Raw genomic sequence first — 24,189 nt, 5'->3', positions numbered from 1 at the left:
AAGTTCAATGAAAAGAAAAATCAAAAGACAAAAGAAAGAATGCATTGTAGTGTTGTTAAGTCAAAAGGGAGAAATAAGAAAGTTTGTGTAAATAGTGTGATTGAATAAATGCTCTTCATGCAATTGTCCCTTTTTGATTCATTAGCCTTGTAGAAATGTCACTTGTTTGGAACCGAGCCAAGTTGCAACCGAAAAAGCCCTCGTGATCTTTGTTTCTATCATTTTGGGTACTTAGTTTAGATGAATGTATGAATTGTCTTGAATGTGCACAATTGTTAGGGAGAGTGATAAGTCCTTTGTGCTAGCATGATTATAGCACTTTGTCCTTCATTTTTGAAGTTGATTGTAGGTGATTCAAGTTTGAACATCATTTTGATAAATGCAAGTGTGATAAAGTGTTTGCATTTAGAACCTAGCTCATAGTCATGTTTCGATCTTGTACAAGCAAGGGATGGTTATGGAGCATGCATGTAAGTCAAGTTTGAACCATTCTCTTTATGTTGCTAACCTTGTAAATACTATTTTGTTTGTGCTTGTTGAGTTGTTCTTGTTTGAGGACAAACAAAGGTCAAAGTTGGGGAGAGTTGTTAGAATCCAAAAATGTGAATAATTGTTGATAACTTTTGTGGTATTTTGATAATTTTTCTCAACTCTTTCCATTTAATTACGGTCTGATATCGTGTAAATAAATAACATTTAGTTTGGTAGTAAATATATTAATTTTAAGCTTTTCTTTTGCTTTTTGTAGGTTTTATGCATTTTGGGAAGTATTAGGAGGTATTGAGGCAATTTGGAGCAAGTTTGGTGGCCAAAGGAAGAAGTTTTGTTCAGCAAGGACCGCTCAGCGGCCACTAAGCGCGCTTTCCAGTAGCGAGAGGAAAATCTATGTTCAGCAAGTTCCGCTAAGCGGCCTCAGCCCGCTTAGCGGCCTTCAGCGTGGAAGCAGATATTTTGTGATGACCGCTTAGCGGCCGTCATGGCGCTAAGCGGCGGTACTTTTTCAAGTGGCCACTTTTAGGCACTTAGAGATATTTTTTAGATCTTATCTTGTTATCTTTTCATTCTAACAACACACACACTCTAGGGCAAGAGGAGAAGAAAGAAAAACCCATCCATATTCAAGATTTCTCAAGCATTTTTCTTCATCATCTTTGAATTTCTATGCTAGGAGGTCTTGTATTGATGTTTGTTGTTGAAGCTATGGATAGCTAAACTTCTCATGTGTCAAGATTAGAGGTAGTTAGCTTGTAGAGTATGTATTTAGCTTGATCTTTTGTATATGAACCTTGTTGGTGATTAATATATGGTGAATATCTTTGTATTCATGTTTATATGTTGTTTTGATACACTATTGAGAGATATGTTTCAAATCTTGACCAAAAGGGTATTCATCTATCAACAATCAAACTCTAGAGATAGATTTGTGAGTTGATAATCACTTGTATCAAACTTTAAAGGTTATTATGTCAACTGTCGGCATGAGAGATCATCTGGCGGTTAATATAATAACAATCACGACACTGCTTTAGAGATAAACGGTATCGAGAGGATACGTGATTGTATTAATCATTGATATGTTCATATACATGACCATCAGAGTATATACAAAAGCAAGCTAACGAAAACTAATCTTGACACAGTTTTACCAAACCGTTTTTTTTTTAAATCTTAAGTTATTGTCTTTAATTTCTTTTCATGCTATTTATCTTTCATGACACTAAAAACATCCAGAACCTTAACTCAAAATACACTAAGCTGTAGAACGGCGATAATATCGCATCAATCCCTGAGGAGAAGATACTAGAAATATTTATCCTATACTAACTAACAGTGTCCGGAGCATTCGGAGCATCTCTCAAAGTAATCTTCTCAATCTTGAGTAAATGTTGCAACACTTGAGCATAAGTCATAGGAATCGGATCAATCTTTCTGTGAGGCCTAGTCCTGGGAGGATAGCGATCATTACTGGAACGCTGTCCCTGCTGTTGTTGTTGTTGTGGTACTGGGATCATGACAGCATTAACCTGTGAATTGCTTCTCCCCGAACCCCTTCTTCCATATATGGCATCCGCATTTCCTTCCTTCCTTCTGGCATAACCTTCAATTTTCTTCTTACCACCAGCAGAATTAGAAGAAGTTCCCAACTGAATTTTCCCCATCTTTAGACCCATCTCAACACGTTCGCCATATCTCACCATTTCAGAAAAGTTAGCTGAAGCACTGCAAGCCAAGTAATAGTGTCCAGACAAAGTACTGGTGAACATGTCAATCATCTCACGCTCAGTCATCGGTGGCTGAACTCTTGCAGCTAACTCACGCCATTTCTGAGCGTACTCTTTGAAAGATTCTTTAGACCCCTGAACCAAACTCTGCAACTGGGTCCTGTTGGGTGCCATATCAACATTGTACTGATAGTGCTTAATGAAAGCCTCCACAAGATCTCTCCAAGAATGAATATGAGTGCGTTCAAGTTGAACATACCACTCCAAGGAAGCTCCAGCCAAGCTATCCTGGAAGAAATGCATTAGAAAACCCTCATCCTCAGAATAAACTGACATCTTGCGATAGTATGCTTTGACATGAGTCATGGGACAAGTCGCCCCATTGTATTTGTCAAAAGATGGAACTTTGAATTTTGGTGGGATCCTCACACCGGGAACCAACCCCAAGTCATTGATATCCATGCCCAACACCCCTTTGCCTTCAACAGCCCTGAGACGTTCTTCAATCAGACGATACCTCTCAACTTCATCATGTGCACCATCAGCACTATGCCTTGATACCTGGTCAAAATTCTCAACATTGAAATCCAAATTACCACGGTTCTGATGATCTCTCCTTCCCAACAGACGAGACGGAGGTGGAGGTGGAAACCCGTGATGCTGATTGAAAGGATTATAGTGCCCTCCCGCGTGATCAAACTCATTCGGATCATGGTGATCGTCAATTCTACCAGACACATCGTCAAACAGCCCTGGATGTCCTCCATTCTCATTCCTTCTAGAGTTCTCGACAAGAACTCGCAAGTCATCCTGCCCCTTGGTCACATTAGTCAATGCTTCCATAAACTGCGCCATCTGCGCATTCATCTGCTTTGTCAGTTAAGCTCTCATCTCTGCCATTTGTTCCTGAATCTGTTCCATCTGCCTTCTCTGATTGCTCCTAGTCGGATACGGGTGATTAGCCGTCTTAGAACTCCTTCTGATAACAAAACAGTGAGACATAAGATATAAGACCTGCAAAACCTGCAAATACATGACATGTATGATATATGAATGATATGCATGAAATGTTTGTCAATTTTCAGGTATCCAAGAGTTCATCCCGCTTTCAGATAGGACATAGCGACCCTGATACCGAATATACTTGAATAACAATCCTCACACGAGAATAATTCAGCAAACTGAACATATTTCATTCAAACATAACCGAGAATTTGAGTTCATACAAACAAAACACATAACCGTGTCACAATGTGCTTATAAGGCATACAAAAGAAATCCAGAACATCAAAATGCGACCCCATCCAACAATCCTGGACATGGGCGACAAACATCAAGAATACACATCAAATCAAACCCCTAGACCAAACAAATCCAAACCACAGCAGCACTAGGATCGTCTGACAACAGAATGAGCTCTTCCATCTCCTCTCCGTTGGGCTCGGAGGCTTGCGAGCTCTTCTTCAAGTCGAGCTGACTTGGCTTTCTCTTCCACCAAATGTTGTTCTGAATCCTGCATCCTTCTCTTGCTATTGCTTTCGGACCTTCGCAACTTTGCACATTCCTGCTGTTTTCGGTACAAGCTTTCTTCCATCAAGTCATGAGATCGCCTTTGGGCACGTGTCATGCTTGAACCTTCACCTTGCGCATGCTTGAGCTTACGAGCCAATTCCGCCTTTTCGCGATCTTGAAAATACCTCTCCAAGCCAACCTCATTGCCCTTTGCTCTTAGTTTGATGTTGTCCGCTTCAGTTTGAATATAGAGTTCAGTCGCAACGGTATCAGATAAAACCACGGGAGGTTGCTCATACAATGGACATGACCTCGCAAATGGCAACAACAGATTTGCCACTCTTGCTTCAACCCACTTTCGGTAAGGACCCATAGCAATAGGAACTTTCTTGCTCAAAGTATTCTGATCTCTCTTGTGAACTTTGGTCCAAGCATACGCTATCTTTTCTAGCTCCAGAGAATCTTTACCATCAGCAAAGTACACTGATTCAAACGCTTCTACATCATTCTGAGCCCTTTCCATTGCATATCCCAATTGACGATAGGCGAGTGTGGGATTGTAACTAATGCAACCTCTGGTTCCCATGAGAGGAACGTTGGGATATTGACCGCAACTAGTGATGATGTTCCAAATTTTCCCCACACAGTAGTTCCACCTGATATCATAAGATGTAAGGTTAACAATCCTATCTGACCACTTAAGAGAACTCTTCTTGAGCACAAAAGGTCCTCTCACCGGCAAATGCAACATGAACCACTGATACAACAACGGAAGACAAGAACCAACAACATATCCTCCCTTCTTACTTCTCGAATGGATCGAAAAATAAGCGTCTGCAAGCAACGTTGGCACGGGGTTTTTGTTCATAAAGACACAAATCGCCGCCAAACTCACAAAGTTTTCTCTTGAAGGGAATAAAACAATACCATAAATCATGATGGCAAGCAAACGACTAAAATCAACCCACTGCTCCTTCTTCGCCGCATCTTCAGCCCTACTGATCAAAAAGCAAAGATAGAAACCAGAAACACCGCCCGATGACTTCCAATTTCTTTCCACCTCCTTTATACCCATGTGAAGAGCTTCACCTATTTTTTCAAATCTCACAACCTCGGGAACTCGAATGAAAGGTACATCATCAGTAATTCGGATGTTGAGTATGTAAGAAAACTCCTCGAGTGTTGGCACCAGTTGATAGTCCTGAAACGTAAAACACCTCAACTGTGGATCATAGAACTGAAACAGGGTGATCAAAGCCATTGGATCGAAAGATGTCTTGAGGATGGAGAGCAAATTGCCATAATCATGATTGAAGTCACGAAGAACCTCCCCTTCCAACCGAGAACTCAAACCAATCAACCCCGAAACATCAATATCCGGAATCTTATAAGCTCTGGTGTGCCTTGTACGCTCCTTGACAGTATCAGTGGGAATGTCCATCTTCAACTTGGGTGAACTCCTGAATATCCCTGAAAATATGACATGCAAATGCTTATTGTTATACATTTTTTTTGCGTTTCTTTTAGAAATAAATATGCTATGATGCAAAGTGGTGGGACTTGTTGCCGCCCACCAGGCATTCTGGACTGCCGGTAACACACATAATACAGAGCCAAAGGTCCGGCCCCCAAATGGTATACCACACGGAACACGGAATGTCAATCTACAGAACCAAAGCCCGTAGTCAATAACACACTGGAACAGAACACAGACTACCACTCGAACAAGAACCATAGTACCCCACGAACAGGAACCAACAGTACACTCGAACAAGATCAGCGGTAACCCTCGAACAAGAACAGCGGTAACCCTCGAACAAGAACAGCGGTAACCCACGAACAAGAACAGCGGTAACCCTCGAACAAGAACAGCGGTAACCCACGAACAAGATCCGAAGTCACCATCAATGTACCTGTTAAGCAATGATTGATTCCCGCCCCACTCACGGGTAAATCTAGGCCAAGGTAGGTCAAAAAGCCAACAGAGGATCGAATGTAGGCGCTATCATACGATATTGCCTCATTCCACCAAGCTCTGCCCGTGGATACGTGCTCAGATCAATCAGGAATACGCCTTCTGTCCGTCACGGCCACTTTAGTCCTAGTTCCTATGGTATCACTCATAGCCTGGGTATTGGGCCTTTTACCTCTTGAAACACCCACCCACAGATAGAAATCCAGACAGTCCAGAATATGATGCAGAAAAGTAAAAGCGCACATAGAATGCAATGCAAACAGGTAAATATGCAAAGCAGTAAAAACACCCAAAGATAAACACACAAGCGCTAGGATCGACTCGCTAGGTCCGGACCAGCAACAGGTCGAGACCTCCCCAGCAGAGTCGCCAGCTGTCGCTACCGCGAAAATTAACAGAGTCGCCACTAACATATTTATCTTGAAAAGGAAGGGAATGCCAGCAAACCGCAAAACAAAACAACGGTCTCACGACCAGAGAAAAAGGGTAAGGGAGTCGGTTACGCGAGGGGAAGGTGTTAGCACCCCACGCGCCCATCGTACTCGATGGTATCCACGCTTATGTCTAAACCTATGGGTGTGTAAGCAAAATGCGCTAATCTGGACTAAAATGAATGCAGAATGTAGGGAAAAGAAAGAGTTATGCTCGCACGGGCCCTACCCCGCTGCCTACGTATCTGTTTTACAGAATCAGAGCTACCATAGCTCGGCTAACTAATTTTTGTTTGTTTTGTGTTTTTTAGGTGAACGAGTTACATTCACACTCCGCTGCTCGACCTTTGGAGACTTATGCTTGGGAATGGAGCGGAAATAACAAGTTCTTAAGAAAAGAAAATCAAAGAGTGTGGTTTGTGTTTTAAAGAATGCATGAGGAAAACCTAAGCTAAGGGGGGAAAGCTTGCTACCTAATGTTATCATACAAAGGGTGCAAATCTAAGCTAAACTATCAACCTACGGGGGGAAAACGAAAGCAAACAAGTATAGCACACAAACGAGCATCCACTCGTGAAGCAAACAAACCAAAGGCACTGGCCAAGTGGTAGAAAAGCGGTCCCGCCATAGCCAAGGGGAGCAGCTCAACCCAAGTCAACCAAGCATTAGACCTCGCGAAAATGATCGGGCCATAGACAAGAGGGCGGACCCCTCTCGGCAACCAAGCCGTCACGGATCGTAAAGGAAAACGGTGCGTGTGTACACCGAGCATCAACGTCGAGCGACGCGAGCTATAGGAAAAGCGGGGGTCTGATTGCATGAACCCTTTACCTGACATACTCGATAACAAGATCTTTTGCACGTTTGGAAGCAAGCAACGCGAGGCGTGCGCCTACCAAACAGACTCGATGAGACTAGGCAGGGGTTGATTACGAACCCTTGACCGCATGCCTTCCATGAGGACTTAACGGAGTGCCATATAGGACTTATTACACCGTGACTCCCTGCCGCAAAGCACAAATATAAACACACCAACAAAAACAGAGCCTCTTTCGAGGACTTGGCCAGATGCATGTCTAGGTCCTACTTCTCATGTTAAAGGATGATGCGAGAAAGCGATAAAATGCGAGAAAATAAAATGAAACGGGATCAATACCAAACGGATGATGATCCGTAAACTATAGCGAAGCAACGCGAAGAAAGTAGAATCCTGCAAGCGAGCTAGCAAAGCAAAAGCAAATAGTCAGCACACCGATTAGCCATAAAGCGCACAAATGTCGACTCGCACATCGAGCATAATCACGATACACCTGCAAGAGGAACAAGCAAACCAAACAAGCAGATATAAAGCAATAAGATCGTGTCTCCAAGTCGAGAGCACGATACAAGTCAATGAGATATAATCGTATTCCGCAAGTGAAGCGATCAAGCAATGAGTATCAATCGGTGACCGTCCAAAAGCCTTGCACACTAGCACACAGGTTAGAGATAACAAGACACCGCAATCGGAATTGCGTTATTGCTATTCTAAAATAAACCGGACAAAGCAAACATGGAAAAGGTGCGGTAATACGCGAATAAGCATGCAAAAATCAACACCGGAAGCCGACAAAAGTACCATCATGGAAACACAAAATTCAGCAATACAAATCATTCCACAAAATAGTACATCTCACAAGCTTTCCAACGATATAAAGAACATGCAAATCGGAGTTATGAGCAAAAAGTTATGCAAGATTGAAGTTAGCAAAGAAAAACACAAAAATTGCACTCAGGAACCGGTTCCCACCTAGGGACAACCCGGTTCCCCACACAAAAAACCAGAGGCAGAAACTGGGAACCGGTTCCCACCTAGGGACAACCCGGTTCCTGGTACTAAATCACAGAGGCAAGCACATTTCAAACTGCTGGGAACCGGTTCCCACCTAGGGACAACCCGGTTCCTGGTACTAAATCACAGAGGCAAAAACAACGCAGGAACCGGTTCCCACCTAGGGACAACCCGGTTCCTGGTACTAAAAACCAGAGAATCAACAATTTTGGATTGAGTGGGAACCGGTTCCCGCCTGGGACAACCCGGTTCCTGGCGCAGCAAAACCAATTTTTAAGCATTTTTAGGACCTCGGAGCCATTTGCACTCAATCCAAAATCGTTCCATAAGCAATTATCACAAGCAAACATCGAATCATGAATTAAGCACGAGTCCACAAGTAAAATTATCCTTATTATGCAAAGTGCGACGCGTCGAGCCAAGCAAATACCAAGCAAAAGTGCACCACATGCATTTGCACAAACACTTTGAGTGCAACACAAGCAACATACATGAGCATCAACAATTAAGCACACAAAATCATTCATTACTCACGGATCCGAATACGAATATCACAATTCATCATCAACAAGCAACAATTATATGCAATCAACATTAAATCCAATCACAAATCATATGAACACGACTAATTCGAGCAAAAGATGAGCAAATTCACCGATCAATCATCATCAATCATCAATTAATCAAGAACGAAAAGTAGATCTAGATCCGAACTCACATAATGATCAACAATTAAGCACTTAATTCAAGATCCGAAAGCTTACCGAATGAAGATCTAACCGAAGCGCGAACACGAACACGATACTGTTGCACCCCAAAATTTGCCCATTTATTTATACCCAATCGGCTTTCATATCAAATTCAGGTGCATATCTCATATAAGTCATTCATCCATTACATTCATCCATATCACAGTTAATGTTCAAGAAAAGTGACAGAAGAGCTCTCATTAAGAAAACCCCTTGGTTCAGAAGAAAGGATCTGAAGTCTGATTATAGAGGATCATTTCCATCAGTATTCCTGAAATCAGGGCTTCCATTCTCTCCAAGTCAAAGCTCAGGTTAAAAGAAACAAATTTTAGGTTCATCAGGGTTTTCAAATTGGGGTTTTTGACCAAAGTCAACCTTGTTGACTTTTTGGTCAAAATTTAATCAGGAGATGACTCCTGGATATGAGAATATGGTTGTCTTGAAGAAATACCATGCATTGGGTTTTCTCTGGTTGGAAGTTGATTGAAAATTAAAGCAGAAACAGATTAATCGGGAAATTCATCTGAAATCAGAAAAATCAGAAAATGTTGACTTTTTGGTCAAAGTCGAAGTCAACCGTCAAATATTGACTCGTGGTGAAAAATCGGTCAAAGAAAATCAAAGAAATAAATAAAATCAAGAAACGTTCAAAATTGCCATTTTGGGAAAATTAGTTAAATTTGGAAATTGCCAAAAAGGGAAAGTTCTAATACTTTAAGAAATTTGAAAGAGTTTGAGAATGGCTAAACAGCTGACTTTAGGTCTATTTTTCACATAGCTACAAGCATCATTTTGAAACAAGATCCAATACAAAAATGTTCATATCATTGCAAGCTGAAACTCTTCAGTCGGAAGTTTCTTCATTCGAGGCTCAGATCGGAAGTTACGAAGTTCTGAAGTTCATGATTCGAGGTTGTCAAGTCTTAAGTAGTTAGAGAAACTATGCATAATAACAATTGAGTGTGAGCATGTAGCTTTGAGGCAAGATTTCACATGGATGCAAGCTATGTTTTGAGAACTCTTCAACATCAAGATTGTCCTCCCCATGACAATAAACAATGTTGTAGAAAGAATCGTGAGCCAATTCTCCATGAATGGACAGATATACGCATGGAAAGAAACTGATCCGTTAAGAAATGATTGTCAGGCATATAAGGAAATTTTGAAGAGCATTCATGGCGTGGCCAAACGATCGACTTTAATCTCATTTTCGATACGGTTACAAGCTTTATTTCGGATCAAGGTCAACTACAAAAGTGTTCATTGTATTACGGCCTGTAAGTTTGCAGAAGAAATTATTTCCAAATGAGGCTCGGTTCAAGAGTTATGGGGATTCGAAGTTGCTGAGTCGAAATTGTGAATACGGCAACCATCCGGACTTGCTACCAGTTTGATGTCATAACTTCAAGAGTGATTAGCATGATGATATGATCATTGTCTCAAAGCATTTTCAACAGCAATATTCTTCTCTTGCATTCCCTCTTCGCAATGTTTCCAAGATTGAGTCAAATGGTGATAGAGGGAATAAGTTACATGTGTATGAAGTTGACCTCATGAGAGTCGGTTTTCGTAACAAGGCATCTGCTTGAATTTCTTGCAGCATGGCCACGCGGGAGGCAAGAATCACTGCTTATGTTATTTTTGCTGCATTGTTCTTATTCACCCTCAGCTGCTGCATATTCCATTAATAACCAAACAGCTCTGCACACATAAAATACAAAGGGAGAGTTACCACAAATGCATGAAACTTATGCATTAAGTTTTGTAAAGAATATATTACCCTACAACAAGTCACACCATACATCACTACACCACACATATATAATCAACTTCCCTTCACAAACTCGGGGGCTCCACAATTTTCTTTTCACAGTTTCACAACACAAAATCTCACCTTCACTCTCATCTTTCTCCTCTCACTTCTCTCTCGTTTCTCTCTTCCATAACCACCATAACAAACTTCTTCAACCACCTTCTTCATCACCACCATCCCCATAAAAACAACTTCGTCTCTCTCATCTACTCATCTACTCTTCTCCTTCATCTTTGTAACAGAACCAACAACTTCATCACTCTCGTCTGAAAATCATCACAAACTTTACCACACGGTCACCATTATCATCATCATCATCGTTTTGCTTTCTCTACGATTCCACACAAAAAAGTCTCAGCATTCAAGCCTCAAAGCAAGAGGATATTTGAGTTTATTTCTCAAAGATCCATATCCACTCTATAGCTGCTCACATCAGAGTTGAAAGATAAAGAAATGTAGAATTTTCTTTCAAATCTTGATCAAGACTTCTCCAAGTAAGATTCTTTTTCCCTTGCATTAGAAGCATGTATAGGCCTGGAACCCGTCAGCAGGGATTGGGTTAGGACAATTAGTACCACCATGTTTTCAAGTGTTTGTTGCATTTGTATGGAATTTGTGGATTCTTGAATTCAATTTCGTTTTCGCTAAGATGATGATTGTTTGAATGCTTGAGTCACATTTTTGTCTCCTATGATCGACTGTGAGTTCATTGATATGTTTAGATTGAGCTTTGGTGAATTTAGTTCATGTTAGGGTTTACAAGTGTGATTCGGTTTAGGAGATAGAGGAAGATTCGGGGAAATCTAAGGCCGGATCTGTGATCTACGCGAAAATCGAACGGGAACAATGTTTTTGTCCGAAAATTTCATTACCGGCGCCGTCACGGCTGCCGTTTCATCCGCCGGAGAAGATGAATGAATAGTACCATGGCAGGTACTGTTCACGTGGCCATGAGTTGCAATCAGTCACGTGGTCCATGCATGTCCCATTTGTTTTTATTTTCTGTAAATTCTCAAAGTTGGAGAATATGAGGTGGATCGACCTGATTGATTATGGGCTTGTTTTTTGTCTTATGTGTGTTAAACGAGAGTTGTCCAATTGATGCAAGATTGATATACATGTCACGTTTTTTGTCTTGCTAAATGATGGAAATGAAGTGATATTAATGTATGTTGAGAGTTATTATTGACGAAACAAGTTGAAATGAATAATATTAAGTGATATAGTGATGCATGTTGGGCTACATGTCCTTGGTCTTAAGCACTTTTCATTGTCTGCACCTCCCGACTTAGGCCCTGAGTGCTAACAACACTAATTTTAATTCATCTCACAATTGCTCTTGCACCCCCAGTATTTGACAGAATTGCATTTTGTTACAAAATTGTTTTTCCTTCTACTTTCTCGTCTTAAATCAATTTCCCCTAAAACAAAAAATAAATAAAAATATGTTTTAGATACTTCTATGTGTGTAAATAATTTTAGTATTTTTTATAGATTTTTAGAAATTAGTTTGATATTTTTAATAAATCATTTACTTTGGTATGTTCATGTTTCTCTTGGTTTTGATATGTTTTGCAAATTAATTTCGTTTAGTACCTTAGGATCAGAATTTAACCACCAACTTTTGTGTGACATCAGTAGACTCATATACCATATTGTGTGAAAAAAATAAAAGTCTAATTCTATGTTTTGGTTAGGTTTTCATTAGATTTTCTATACCCGATTTATGTACGTTCCCAAACGGATAACCATGTGAATTTGACCTATAATTTGCTTTACCTTTATGCAATTGACATAGTTTTTTTTTTGTACATATAAGTAGGGATGTTTAGAGGTCCTAAGACCTGAAGTTGAATTTTTCAAGTCATGTTTTCTTATTTTACTTGAATCTTCCTTTCTTACATGTAAATAACTCGCTTTTGGCTAACGATTGTATCAAAACTTGTCCAAATGACCTATAACTTTGTATGTAACTTTGTGACTTGATTCCATGACTGTTTAGACACCTATTAGAGGTTACTAGCTACTGACTTCTACCATGTAAATACATCTTTCTAACTTCACTCCTAATTTGAATTCTATTAACTAGTTTTGACCTAGTTTTGTATAGTTTTGTTAGAACTTTGTTTGTTTCAAGTTAATTGACTAACATAGATTGGTATAAGGCCTTGGACATATAAGTGAACTAATAGCTACTGACTTTAAGCTTTGTTCATGTTTTCATTTCATTTTTGTTTTGATTAATGGATGTTTGTTCGATGTTTGTTCGCTAATCGTTAAGTAACGATTTAGGCGATGCTTTGGTAACTCTTTGTGAATATTTTCGTGTAATGTCATGATGCTTTTGTGTTTGATTTAGGACACTTATTTCCTTGATTTGCTACTGCCCTAGGGCTCTCTTCTCATCTTGTTGGAGTTGTAACTCCATTCTTTTGCCATGTTCCCTTAGACTCTTCCTTCTTTGTTAAGAGGAATTGAGATAGGTTAGGATAGTTATCCTCGACCTTAGGGCCATTTGTGGAATAGAATAACGTAGATTAGAGAATAGGTTAGTTCCCCTTTGTTCATTCTTTTTCTTTTCAACTTTAAAACATTAATAAATAAAGAGGCGAATCACATCAAGGAAGTGATGGAGAAATGAGTGGGATTCATTCCCTAATCTGTTTCTCAATCACTTAGTGGCATAGAAATGAGTGGGATTCATTCCCTAATCTGTTTCTCGGTCACTACTTAATGGGAGAGAAATGAGTGGGATTCATTCCCTAATCTGTTTCTCAAACATTAATTAATGGGAGAGAAGTGAGTGGGATTCATTCCCTAATCTGCTTCTCGATCATTACATAATGGGATAGAAGTGAGTGGGATTCATTCCCTAATCTGCTTCTCGATCATTATACATTTTATGTGATTCTAATCGCAAAGTAAATCCCCTTAAAAAATACCCAACCAAAAACATTAAAAAACACTTAATAAAGGCTCGAATTAAAACAAAGTGACGAAGTGGTGCGAAACCTTGTATTGGGTTTTGTTCATCATGTAGTTACATAAAAAACACAAACCCAAGTTCATTCTTTTGCCTTGTTAGGCGCTTAAGAACAAGTTAAGTCCTTTCCAAAACTAGGCGTATAAGTCTCCAAAGGTCGAGCATCGTGGATTGTGACCTTAACCTCTGTTCAACTAAAAAACACAAAACAAATGGAAACTATGGAGCCGAACTACGGTAGATCTGATTCCTTTTAAGGGATACGTAGGCATTGGGTCGCGGGGCCTAAGCGAGCACACTTGTAAATAATTCCTTCTTTTTCCCCGTGTTTCTTTTGCATTCATTCGCATTTAGGTTTTAGACATTAGATACACCCTTTAGATAGAAACAGACATAGGTGGATACCATCGAGTACGATGGGCGTGAGGGGTGCTAGCACCTTCCCCTTGCGTAACCGACTCCCGTACCCTATTCTCTGGTCGCAAGACCTTGTTCTTATTCTGAGTTAGGTTTTCTGATATTCCTTTCCTTGATGGGATAAATATATTGGTGGCGACTCTGATCCATTTTTCGCGGGTAGCGACAGATACGAACGCGAACACGACACGAACGCGACACAAACTCGAACGAAATCCGGAGGGAGAGAGAGAGGGAGGCACGCGAGACTATGTGGAGAGAGGAAGAGGAATTCAAACTTCGATCTTGATTCTTCAATCCATATTCTTGATCTTGATGAAGATTGATGAATTTTAATGAAAGTTTTTATGTGATATGTGGTTTTGATCTAGGAGAATTGAGAGAGAATTGAGAGAAGATGTTTGTGAAGAATTGGTGAATTGAAATTATGAGAGTCCTCTTTTTGATTTGTGAAGAGCAAAATGTTTATATATTGTCAACGCGAAATGTCCAAATTGCCCTCGGTGCGTCTTACTTTAGCTCGTTTTTAAGGAAACTCGGTTCGGCTCTGAATTCCGGAACGAAACCAATACCGTTATGAAGATGACCAAATTTGTGACCCGTTGCCGCGAGAATCACCTCAATCCGATAAGCGATGAAGAAAATACGCCTGTTTGAATGACGAGAAACGTCGATTCATCTGGCGCGACTATACGAAATTTTATGAGTACCTCTCAAAGAACTCGATAAAACTCCACCTTCGGCTCAGAATCTGAACAGGCATGTGTGACAAAGAATCGAAGCTAACGAAATTTCTGAGAGAATGCCGCCAGAATGGACTTCATACGATAAAAATCGAAGAAGTTATGAATTTTCGAACTCGGCGCGACATACCCGAAAACACACTTTTTACCGAAACGACACGACGATCTTTAAAATTCTGGGAATTTTCCATGCATATTTGGCCTTCGGTCCGAACATATGAAATCTTGGTAATGATGGCACGGAGCTCCAGTTAAATTTTCAAACGAATCCGGCGAGCGGATTAGGAGATATGAATTTTCCGAGGTCCGAAACCTTACATTCAGCATTGTTTTTCACTATGAAGCCTCAAGTAATTTGCAAATCTGGCAACCTTCCTCAAAGAATTGGCTTCCGAGCCGAACACGAAAGTTGTAGATATCCTAAAAATAGTCAGGACGCGGGAACTTAGTTCATATCACCTTCCAAATATGACTTGCGAATTTTCTCGTATTTCCACTGTTTAAACCATTTTTCACACCGTTCTTCTTAAACCCATGAAAGCTCTTTATTATTTTTCTTCGATTTTAGAATGACGAAATAAACGTCATTATTAACTTATAGCTCAAATGAAGAGGGCAAATTTTGGGGTGCAACAAGGAGTAGTACTCATGACACTACTCCACATCACACTTTCGCTGCGCGACTCTGATTACCCGTCTTAAGTCATTTGTCCATCATGTTTCGCTCTTTCATATTCACTTCTTCATAAGTTCACACAACATAGTGAGTGCTTATTCTCACGGTTTAATATCCATCACATCTTATACCATTAAGGCAACAAACAAGCTCCTCCCATCTATATGATTCCGTCTAGTATCAATAAGAGATTAAGGGTGATCAAGTCCTCAATTTTTCAATAGGTAGCCGACAACCATATGTAAGCATAAACCGTCGTTACTACATAATAGTGTCCTTTCCGAGTCAGCACTCAAACTCATTAACATCGTCATAGTTCAATAATTCACTTTGAGTCTTTACAACTCGCACATTTCCCTCTTATTGGATCTTGTCAGTGAGACACCAACATCCCAACATTTCACATAATCTGCTTCATAGTCACTTAGCATCACACACTTGTTAAGTACTTCCAAACTTCATAGTCACTAACATACTCGTACATTACTATTCATCCCGTTCCAAATCAAAATCCTCATCTTAGCAAAAGACCGCGACAACATTCATAACTCGTGGTTTTACTCTAAATCTCATGGCATCCTTCGCGTCTAAGTATCATTCCACTCAGAGTCTCAACAAAGTCTTCCTCACATCAATAGGTGTCATAAATCCTCTACAATTCTTCTTTTATACATGTCGTTACTTTGGCATCACAATTACGACTTCAACTGTTCTAAAGTTTATTTCACCTTTCCTACTAATTCACTCCTCACTAAAATCCATCAGCACTCAAATCATCTTTATTACCGAACATCTCATCAACTTATTCATCAACAACATGTTCTACTCAATTTCGTTTCAAACAATCACGGTAGTAGGCATTCCTATTCAACAAGCTTCACGCTTCCTTAACCGAATTCAAATCTCTCTTCATAGGATCACCTCTACTGTATTTATAACTCTCCCATAAGGTAGAACATGATTTTACCTCTTCGTAGGCTCAAACGGTACATTAATCCGACACTCGGAACTCAAGATATGAATCTTCCAATCATTATCCGAAATGCAACATCGACATCATGCAGCGACGCTCTATACGGTATTCGTAAAACTCTTCAAATGGTATATTCAATTCTTAAAATTACTTCTCAAAAACCTTCTAATTATTCCTTCAATCCATCCAACGCTGACACTGACATCCCGTGTGGTACCAATAAGTCTAGTTCTAAGAACAAGAGTAACCGTAACTTCACATCTTTCCAACGTCTCCTTGTCACAATTAATTATGTTACAGCTGCTGCAACCATTTTGACAACAAATTTCATCTCATTAGCTTTCCGATGCTTTAAACGAAACTCAAATCGGATGTCCAGAACTCTAGTTATGAATTTTCGAAGTTCTGCAGCTATTCAGCAAATTTTCCTGCGTTTTGCTTACGAAAATCTCACTCCAAAGCTCATTCTCTTCAACTCGATCACATTCCAAACAGCCCCTTATCATATATCTTCACTTCCAAACATTCTTATAACTTGAGAAACACATCTCATCGCCGAAGTGCGATTTCTAAAACATTACGACATCAATCCTCTTTGTAAACTTGTAGCTGACCCTCTTCCGAGACGTAAGGCTACTCAACTGACAACTTCGCAGCACACCAGCAGAGCTGATACATTGCAACTCTCTAATTTTCCTCTCCTACAAATAATCATCAATTACATATAATCATCCTCCTTCAAGATGCTCCAACTTAATTACCAGCCAAGTCTTAATTCCAAGTCACCTTCAACTCGAAAAACAACAACTCCAACAACGTTTACACTGTTGCCAACAACAGCCTACTGAATCAATCCTCTTACAACTGAAACATAACCGAGAAGCAAAGCTTCTCACCCACTTGTTTCAAACCAACTTCTGCAACAAACAACCAAGTACCGACAGTGATTCACTCACATGTCGCGTACCAAGGGATAATACGCCGACAGTATTCAACAGTCGTGCAACTTAACTGACTCGACAATTGGCCGGACAGACCGACCTGCTCTGATACCACTATTGTAACACCCTTCTAAACCTCGCGGTAATTTAAATAAATATATATCAGAGTACAAACATAAACACAAGGGTGCCACAGTTATTTAAAATAAATAAACCAATCATGGTCAAGTCATGCTTTATTAGGAAACGATTTACCAAACACAATTATGTTTATCACAGCGGAATAAGAAACATCATCAACATAACCAAATGGAAACATAATCCAACACCAAATAAAATAGATAACTCTCATAAATCTCTATAACTATCGTCCCCCAGTGTTACAATATCAGAGCATGACCGACACGACCCAAAACAACGGATAAACTCTATGAGTCATCCTCACCGAGCACTAATGCCGCTACTCCTCAATCTGAAAAATGTCAACAAGTAAGGGTGAGTCTCATTCTCAATTAATCAATGTTATGCATTCATAAGCAACAAAACATCATAATATATCATTCACCCAATTTGTCATATATTCAGATATTCAATGATCATTCATCAATCACAACAAATACAACAATTACAACAAATACGACACCAAACATAACACTGAAATTCAATTCAATCATGTTATGACAAAGATGCATGTGACCAATTGACACTATGCATGTGGTACCAATAAACCGTGGAATCAATCCACCTAACCGATCTACGCCTCATCGAGATACGGCCCACCGACACAATTTCCGCACAATGGGAAATATGTCCACCAACGATCCAAACATCACCGGGATCCATCATCAAATGCATATGAATGAATGTACACATATACCATACTTAAAAACATCACCGATCCGATGCACCGCACCGTCTCATCATAACTCACCATTTTCATCACCGAATAAGTATGTACACGCTGCACAATCATTCAATTATTCACACATATTTACATCAAATACATCATTCAATCATCACCGTCATATTATCACAACAGTCATGATAATAGTCACAACAAATCTATCACCGCATCGACACATTGTCACATTCAAAAACATATGCACACAATGTTACATTCAATCATACATGTCCACATATAACGTATAATCATCACATTAATAATAATAACAGTTCATCCCATCGTCTCACGAAAACATTGTCATGTTTACACAATTCCACATACACACAATGTATATCAACGAAGCAATTAAATAATCTTTTGAAAATAATTCGGGTCACCGCCCATCTCACCAATTCATCATATAAAATATTTAATTTGCTTCACAACGTCCCAAACGGCACCAAGAAAGGATACACAGATCAAAAGATACGTTATTTTAAAGTTTTAGAAAAGTTCAACACAGCAAAGTTCGCACTGCGAAGCCCGACAGAAACGAATCCTTCAGACCTCCGCTCAGCGGACCTCTAGCGACGCCCAACAGAAACAAACTACGTTGGGACCTCCGCTCAGCGGACCTGCGATTTCACCAATTCTCAGGTCTGCGACAGACCTGCGATTTCATACCCTTTACACCCAAAAACAATTCCAGACATCATATACAAGCATACAAACGTCAAATTTCTCATCACACATCATTATACATCAAAACAAACATCAATAACCAACAATCTATACAAATTCATCAGTTATCCCAAATCATAACATACCTAACAATATCAAATCCCAATATACCCAATCGAATCGAATCATACGTTAATCCATCCTATTACCCATAATCACATAATAGAAATTAACCGGAAGAGTCCCCCTTACCTTAGCCAAGAATCCGGACATTTTTCCTTCTTCTCCATCAAACCCGTAAGGCTCTTTTCATCACTTTCAGCAAGAATCTCCAATCTTCAAACCCGCTTATCTCCCTCACCGAGAACTTCCCTGACACAAATTAATATATCAAATCGAAGGAAATTTCGTGTAGAATCCGAATCTTCAAGAATTACCTGATTTGGAGCTACGAGCAGAGAGTTATGACCCATTTTGTGAGGGCTGCACCATGAATACGAAAATCCCTTTTCTCCATGAATTCTCCTTCTCTCCCTCTTAGGTTTTCCTTCTCTATTTCTCAATTTTCTCTTATTTACTTGTTTTATTAAAACATGGCATAATTTAGTAATGGGCTCAACACTTAACACCCCCTCATTACTAAATACTCCACTTGGCCCAAAGACCAATACTCAATAATTCTTCCAATTAGTTCAACGAAAATACCAAATAAATTCCAAATAATAATTTAATTTCCGATTAAATTAAAATTAGAAAATATGGGGTGTTACATGTGGTATATGAACAACGATGTCTCATGATGTCACCTTTCAATGAAAGTGTTGATCATACCCCAGTTGATCACGCTGTATCCACACTTTTCCAAATCTTTCAACTTTAAAAGCAGTAAAAGCTCATCAAACCATGGCTCAATGGGTGGTACCACTCTACTGATCTTCCGCCCATGGCTAATGACCTTGAGTGTATCACGTTCCTGCATAAATATGTAGACGGATTTAATCAACAAACCAATATCCAAAATTAATAATAAATTTCATAATTCAAAATGTAATAGAAATAAAAATTCAAGTTTCATACATGTTTGTCCCAGATATGTCTAGTAACATGGTCAGGGTAAAGAGGAAGAAGTGATAAATCAGACGATCCTCCTCCAAAACCCCTGAAGCGTCGCAGACGCAACTGGTGCAGGTGCACGCTCAGGTGAAGCCTCATGAGCACGCCCAGGTGCACACTCAAGTGCAGTCTCAGGTGTCGTCTAAGGTTGTGATAGGGGTTGTGATGGACACTGAGATGGAGGTTGGTATGGAGGTTGTGACTGGTGTAACACTCAAATTTACCCCGTTGGATAATAATAGGGTTAATACCACTTTACCCCCTGCCATATAGGCATGTTTTGCTTTACCCCCTCTAAAAAAAACTTATTGGACAAACCTTGTCAAATAAAGATTCCATCAAATTTGACCCAGATCAATTTTTTTGGCCAAGATTCTTAGAATCTTGCCTACGTAGCATTTTTGGTAGTGCTGACTGTACAACACATAAGCGATGTGGCACAGTCAGCACTGCCACGTGGAATTTTTTTTTTAAAATTTTTTTAAAATTTTTAATAATTTTTTTACGTTTTTAAAAAATATTTGACAATACCTGCGGATTTACCTACGAATTTGACAATACCTGCGGATTTACCTACGGATTTAAAAATACTTGCGGATTTACCTACGGATTTGACAATACCTGCGGATTTACCTACGGATTTGACAATACCTGCGGATTTACCTACAGATTTACTTGCGGATTTACCTACGGATTTAAAAATACCTGGGGATTTACCTTTAAAAATACCTGCGAATTTGACAATACCTGCGGATTTACCTACGAATTTAAAAATACCTGCGGATTTACCTACGGATTTGACAATACCTGCGGATTTACCTACGAATTTGAAAATACCTACGGATTTACCTACGGATTTACTTGCGGATTTACCTACGGATTTAAAATTACCTGCGGATTTACCTTTAAAAATACCTGCGAATTTGACAATACCTGCGGATTTAAAAATACCTGCGGATTTGAAAATACCTGCGGATTTACCTACGGATTTGACAATACCTGCGGATTTAAAAATACCTGCGAATTTATATATAATAAAAATAAATTTTAAAAATAAAAATAAATTATAAAAAATAAAAAAAAATTTAAAAAAATTTAAAAAAAATAATTAAAAAAATTTGGAAAAAAATAATTAAAAAAAATTGAAAAAAAAAACAAAATTCCACGTGGAAATTAAAAATAAATAAAAAATAAAAAAATGCCACATGCGCATGCCACGTATGCAGATTCTCTTAGAATTTTGATTCAGGGTCAAATTTTTTGGAATCTTTATTTGGCAAGGTCTGTCCAATAAGTTTTTTTTTAGAGGGGGTAAAGCAAAACACGCCTATATGGCAGGGGGTAAAGTGGTATTAACCCATAATAATAAAATCAGAGTACAACACTATTAATCGTAAATCTAGGATGTCATATTTTCTTCATAAACATCAACAATTAATCACACATAAAACACATACATAACACTATTAACTTGGATGAACCGAACACAACATAGTTAGTCTTCAAAACAAATTTTGATTAAGCAGCGGAATTCAACATAATCAGCATCGAGCTGTGAAAATACTTCAACAAACAATTTAAAAATCCAACCACAAAATAAACAACGAAATAATTAGCGTTCATTTCCCTGAGTGTTACGTATCAGAGCGAAGACACAACCTCAACTATCGTGAGTAGGATAATTCCTTTCATGAATCCTCAATTGCCTTGATGCATACGTCACTACTTCGTCATTCTGCATGAGCACACCACCAAAACCCAATTTAGAAGTATTACAATACACCACAAAAGATTCTCCAAGATTAGGTAATATCAAAATCGGAGCCGTCGTCAATCTCTTCTTCAGTTCGGTAAAACTTTCCTCACATTGAACATCCCACACAAATGCTTTACCTTTACAAGTCAGCTGCGTTAATGGAAGTGTTAACTTAGAAAAGCCTTTGATAAATCACCTATAGTAACCAGCCAATCCCAAAAAGCTTCTAATTTTGATAAATGATTTTGGAATTTTCCACTACAACACTGCTTCTACTTTGGATGGATCCACAGCTATGCCACTACCTGAAATAACATGCCCCGAAAAACTAACCTCTTCCAACAAAAACTCACATTTGGACAGCTTTGCATACAACTTATTCTCTCTCAAAATTTGCAATACCGCTCTCAAATGCTCTGCATGATCTGCCTCTGACTTTGAGTAAATCAGAATGCCGTCAATAAACACAGCCACAAATCAATCCAAATATGTATGGAAGATACGATTCATATATTCCATGAATACTCCCGGCGCGTTAGTAACACCGAAAGGCATAACTGAATACTCATAATGTCTGTAACGAGTTCTGAAAGTCGTCTTCTGAATATCTTACTCTTTCACTCTAATCTGGTGATAACCCGACCTCAAGTTAATCTTACTAAAGAAACACACGGCTTGTTCTTAATGAAAATCGAAAATGCATTTTCAGTTTCTACTGCGATTTCAGAGGTGCGTTAATGACACCCCTCCCCCACAAATGAGTACACTAAAGTAGCCATTGATCATTAAAAATACATTTCTAACACCTTAGTAATGATTCATAATGTTGAAAACAAACCACAAATTTCTAGTTTCTGACCTAAAACAAACATTTGAGTGGATTTTACATAAACTCTAAAAAGTTCAAAAACAACTTACTTGATTGATTGTGGTTGTTTTTTGTTGATTGATTGTGGTTGTTTTTTTATTGATTGCTTGATATACTGGTGCTTGATGCTTTCAAACAACTTCGATTGCAAATATGGTTGATTTGGTGAAAATGAAATTGAGAGAGTTGTTGTGTTTGTTTGTTTTTGAAACTGTAATGGAAAGGGAAGAGGCAACGCACCTTTTAGGTGTTACACGAACCGGAAATATACTTACGGCTCCATATCGTAGTTATATTTTCGGTTAGTTCCAACGTTAATGTCTATTATGGTGCGAACCAAAAATATGTTTCCAGTTTTAAAGTGCATTTTTGGAATTTCGCATGGTGCGTTGAATAAACATTGAGTGGAATAAAAAATTCTCTTTTATTTGACATCCTCTTAATTATACACGGTGCCACACATATTTTCATAATATTAAAAATATCTCTTTTATCTTTTTCATTAATCATATATTGCAAAAAGAAATTCTCATTCATTAAAAATTTGTTAGTTCGTACAAAAAAATATACAAGTTTTTATCCAATAAAAAATATAAATTGAAATATCCTTATATATAGACAATTTTAAAATTTTGGTAGACTTTTAGTAAAAATTATATTTTTTTTATCAAATTTTTTAAATTGCTATGTATATATCAATGTTTAAAAATTGAATAGATCGATTGAACCGGTTCAACTTCGAACCGTAGTCTAATTTGGTTTGGACCAACAAATAGCTAGGTCTAGATAATTGGAATAAAACCATTTTAATCTAAAAATCAAAATAATCGCATAATCAAAACCGATTTTGCTAAATTTCAAAAAACCAAAGTTTTTTTTTTAATGTTTTACTTGCTTCTTGTTTTTTTAAATCTAAAAAAAGTAAGTATAACAAATATTTAAAATTATATAGATGAAAGATAAAGAATAAAATTAAAATATCTGCGATAATATGAATGTAAATAGAAAGAGAATACATAATGTAGTATTTGTAGACATGGGTTGACTAATGTTGGTCTTGGAAGAGATGGTCTATATAGTATAGACCAATTACTCTTATAATATGGGTTGGAGAAATTATTTATTAGTATTATATTTATTTAAAAAATTTATTTTTAAAATTATGATATAGATTAATTTTATTAAAATGTTTAATAATATATTTATTTATACAGCTCAATTATGGTTGAAGCGGTTAAATCTTAATCTGCAGGTATTATCTATTTATTTTTCGATTTTTTTTAAAACATTAGTATATATACAATTTTTACTAGCAATATTAAAATTATTGAAGAAAATGCAAACAAAATTTCGGACTTTATCACAAATTTATAAATTTATAAATTGTCGTATGGTATCGACGATTTCAAAAAATTTATAAAAATTGTATCTTCAATTATAAATGTATTAGAGTCAAATTCACAAATATGTGTATGTGATACAATTGATGGGGTGTCAAGATATATTTCTCGAAAAAAACTGAATCAACCTAACCATGTTGTAATCTTATTTTAAAAATAACTAAATTATTGTAATAATATATATTGACAATAATAATAAGCATACATATTTAGAAAAAAAAA

At 38.2% G+C, this 24,189-nt stretch overlaps 1 protein-coding gene across 1 annotated transcript; it reads right to left on the bottom strand.

Annotated features, from left to right (window-relative positions):
• Positions 1–3,612: 3,612 nt before the first annotated feature.
• Positions 3,613–7,310, bottom strand: LOC131596788 (uncharacterized). The gene is made up of 2 exons (XM_058869528.1): positions 7,297–7,310; positions 3,613–5,204 (listed from the first exon to the last, which is right to left on the bottom strand). Exon 2 carries the CDS (start codon positions 5,173–5,175, stop codon positions 3,613–3,615), a length of 1,563 nt encoding a protein of 520 aa, XP_058725511.1. The 5' UTR covers positions 5,176–5,204; positions 7,297–7,310.
• Between the last annotated feature and the right edge of the window lie 16,879 nt (positions 7,311–24,189).

Source organism: Vicia villosa, linkage group LG4 (assembly GCF_029867415.1).
Source record: "Vicia villosa cultivar HV-30 ecotype Madison, WI linkage group LG4, Vvil1.0, whole genome shotgun sequence".
Lineage (NCBI taxonomy): Eukaryota > Viridiplantae > Streptophyta > Magnoliopsida > Fabales > Fabaceae > Vicia > Vicia villosa.
This window is presented reverse-complemented; position numbering and strand designations above follow the sequence as displayed.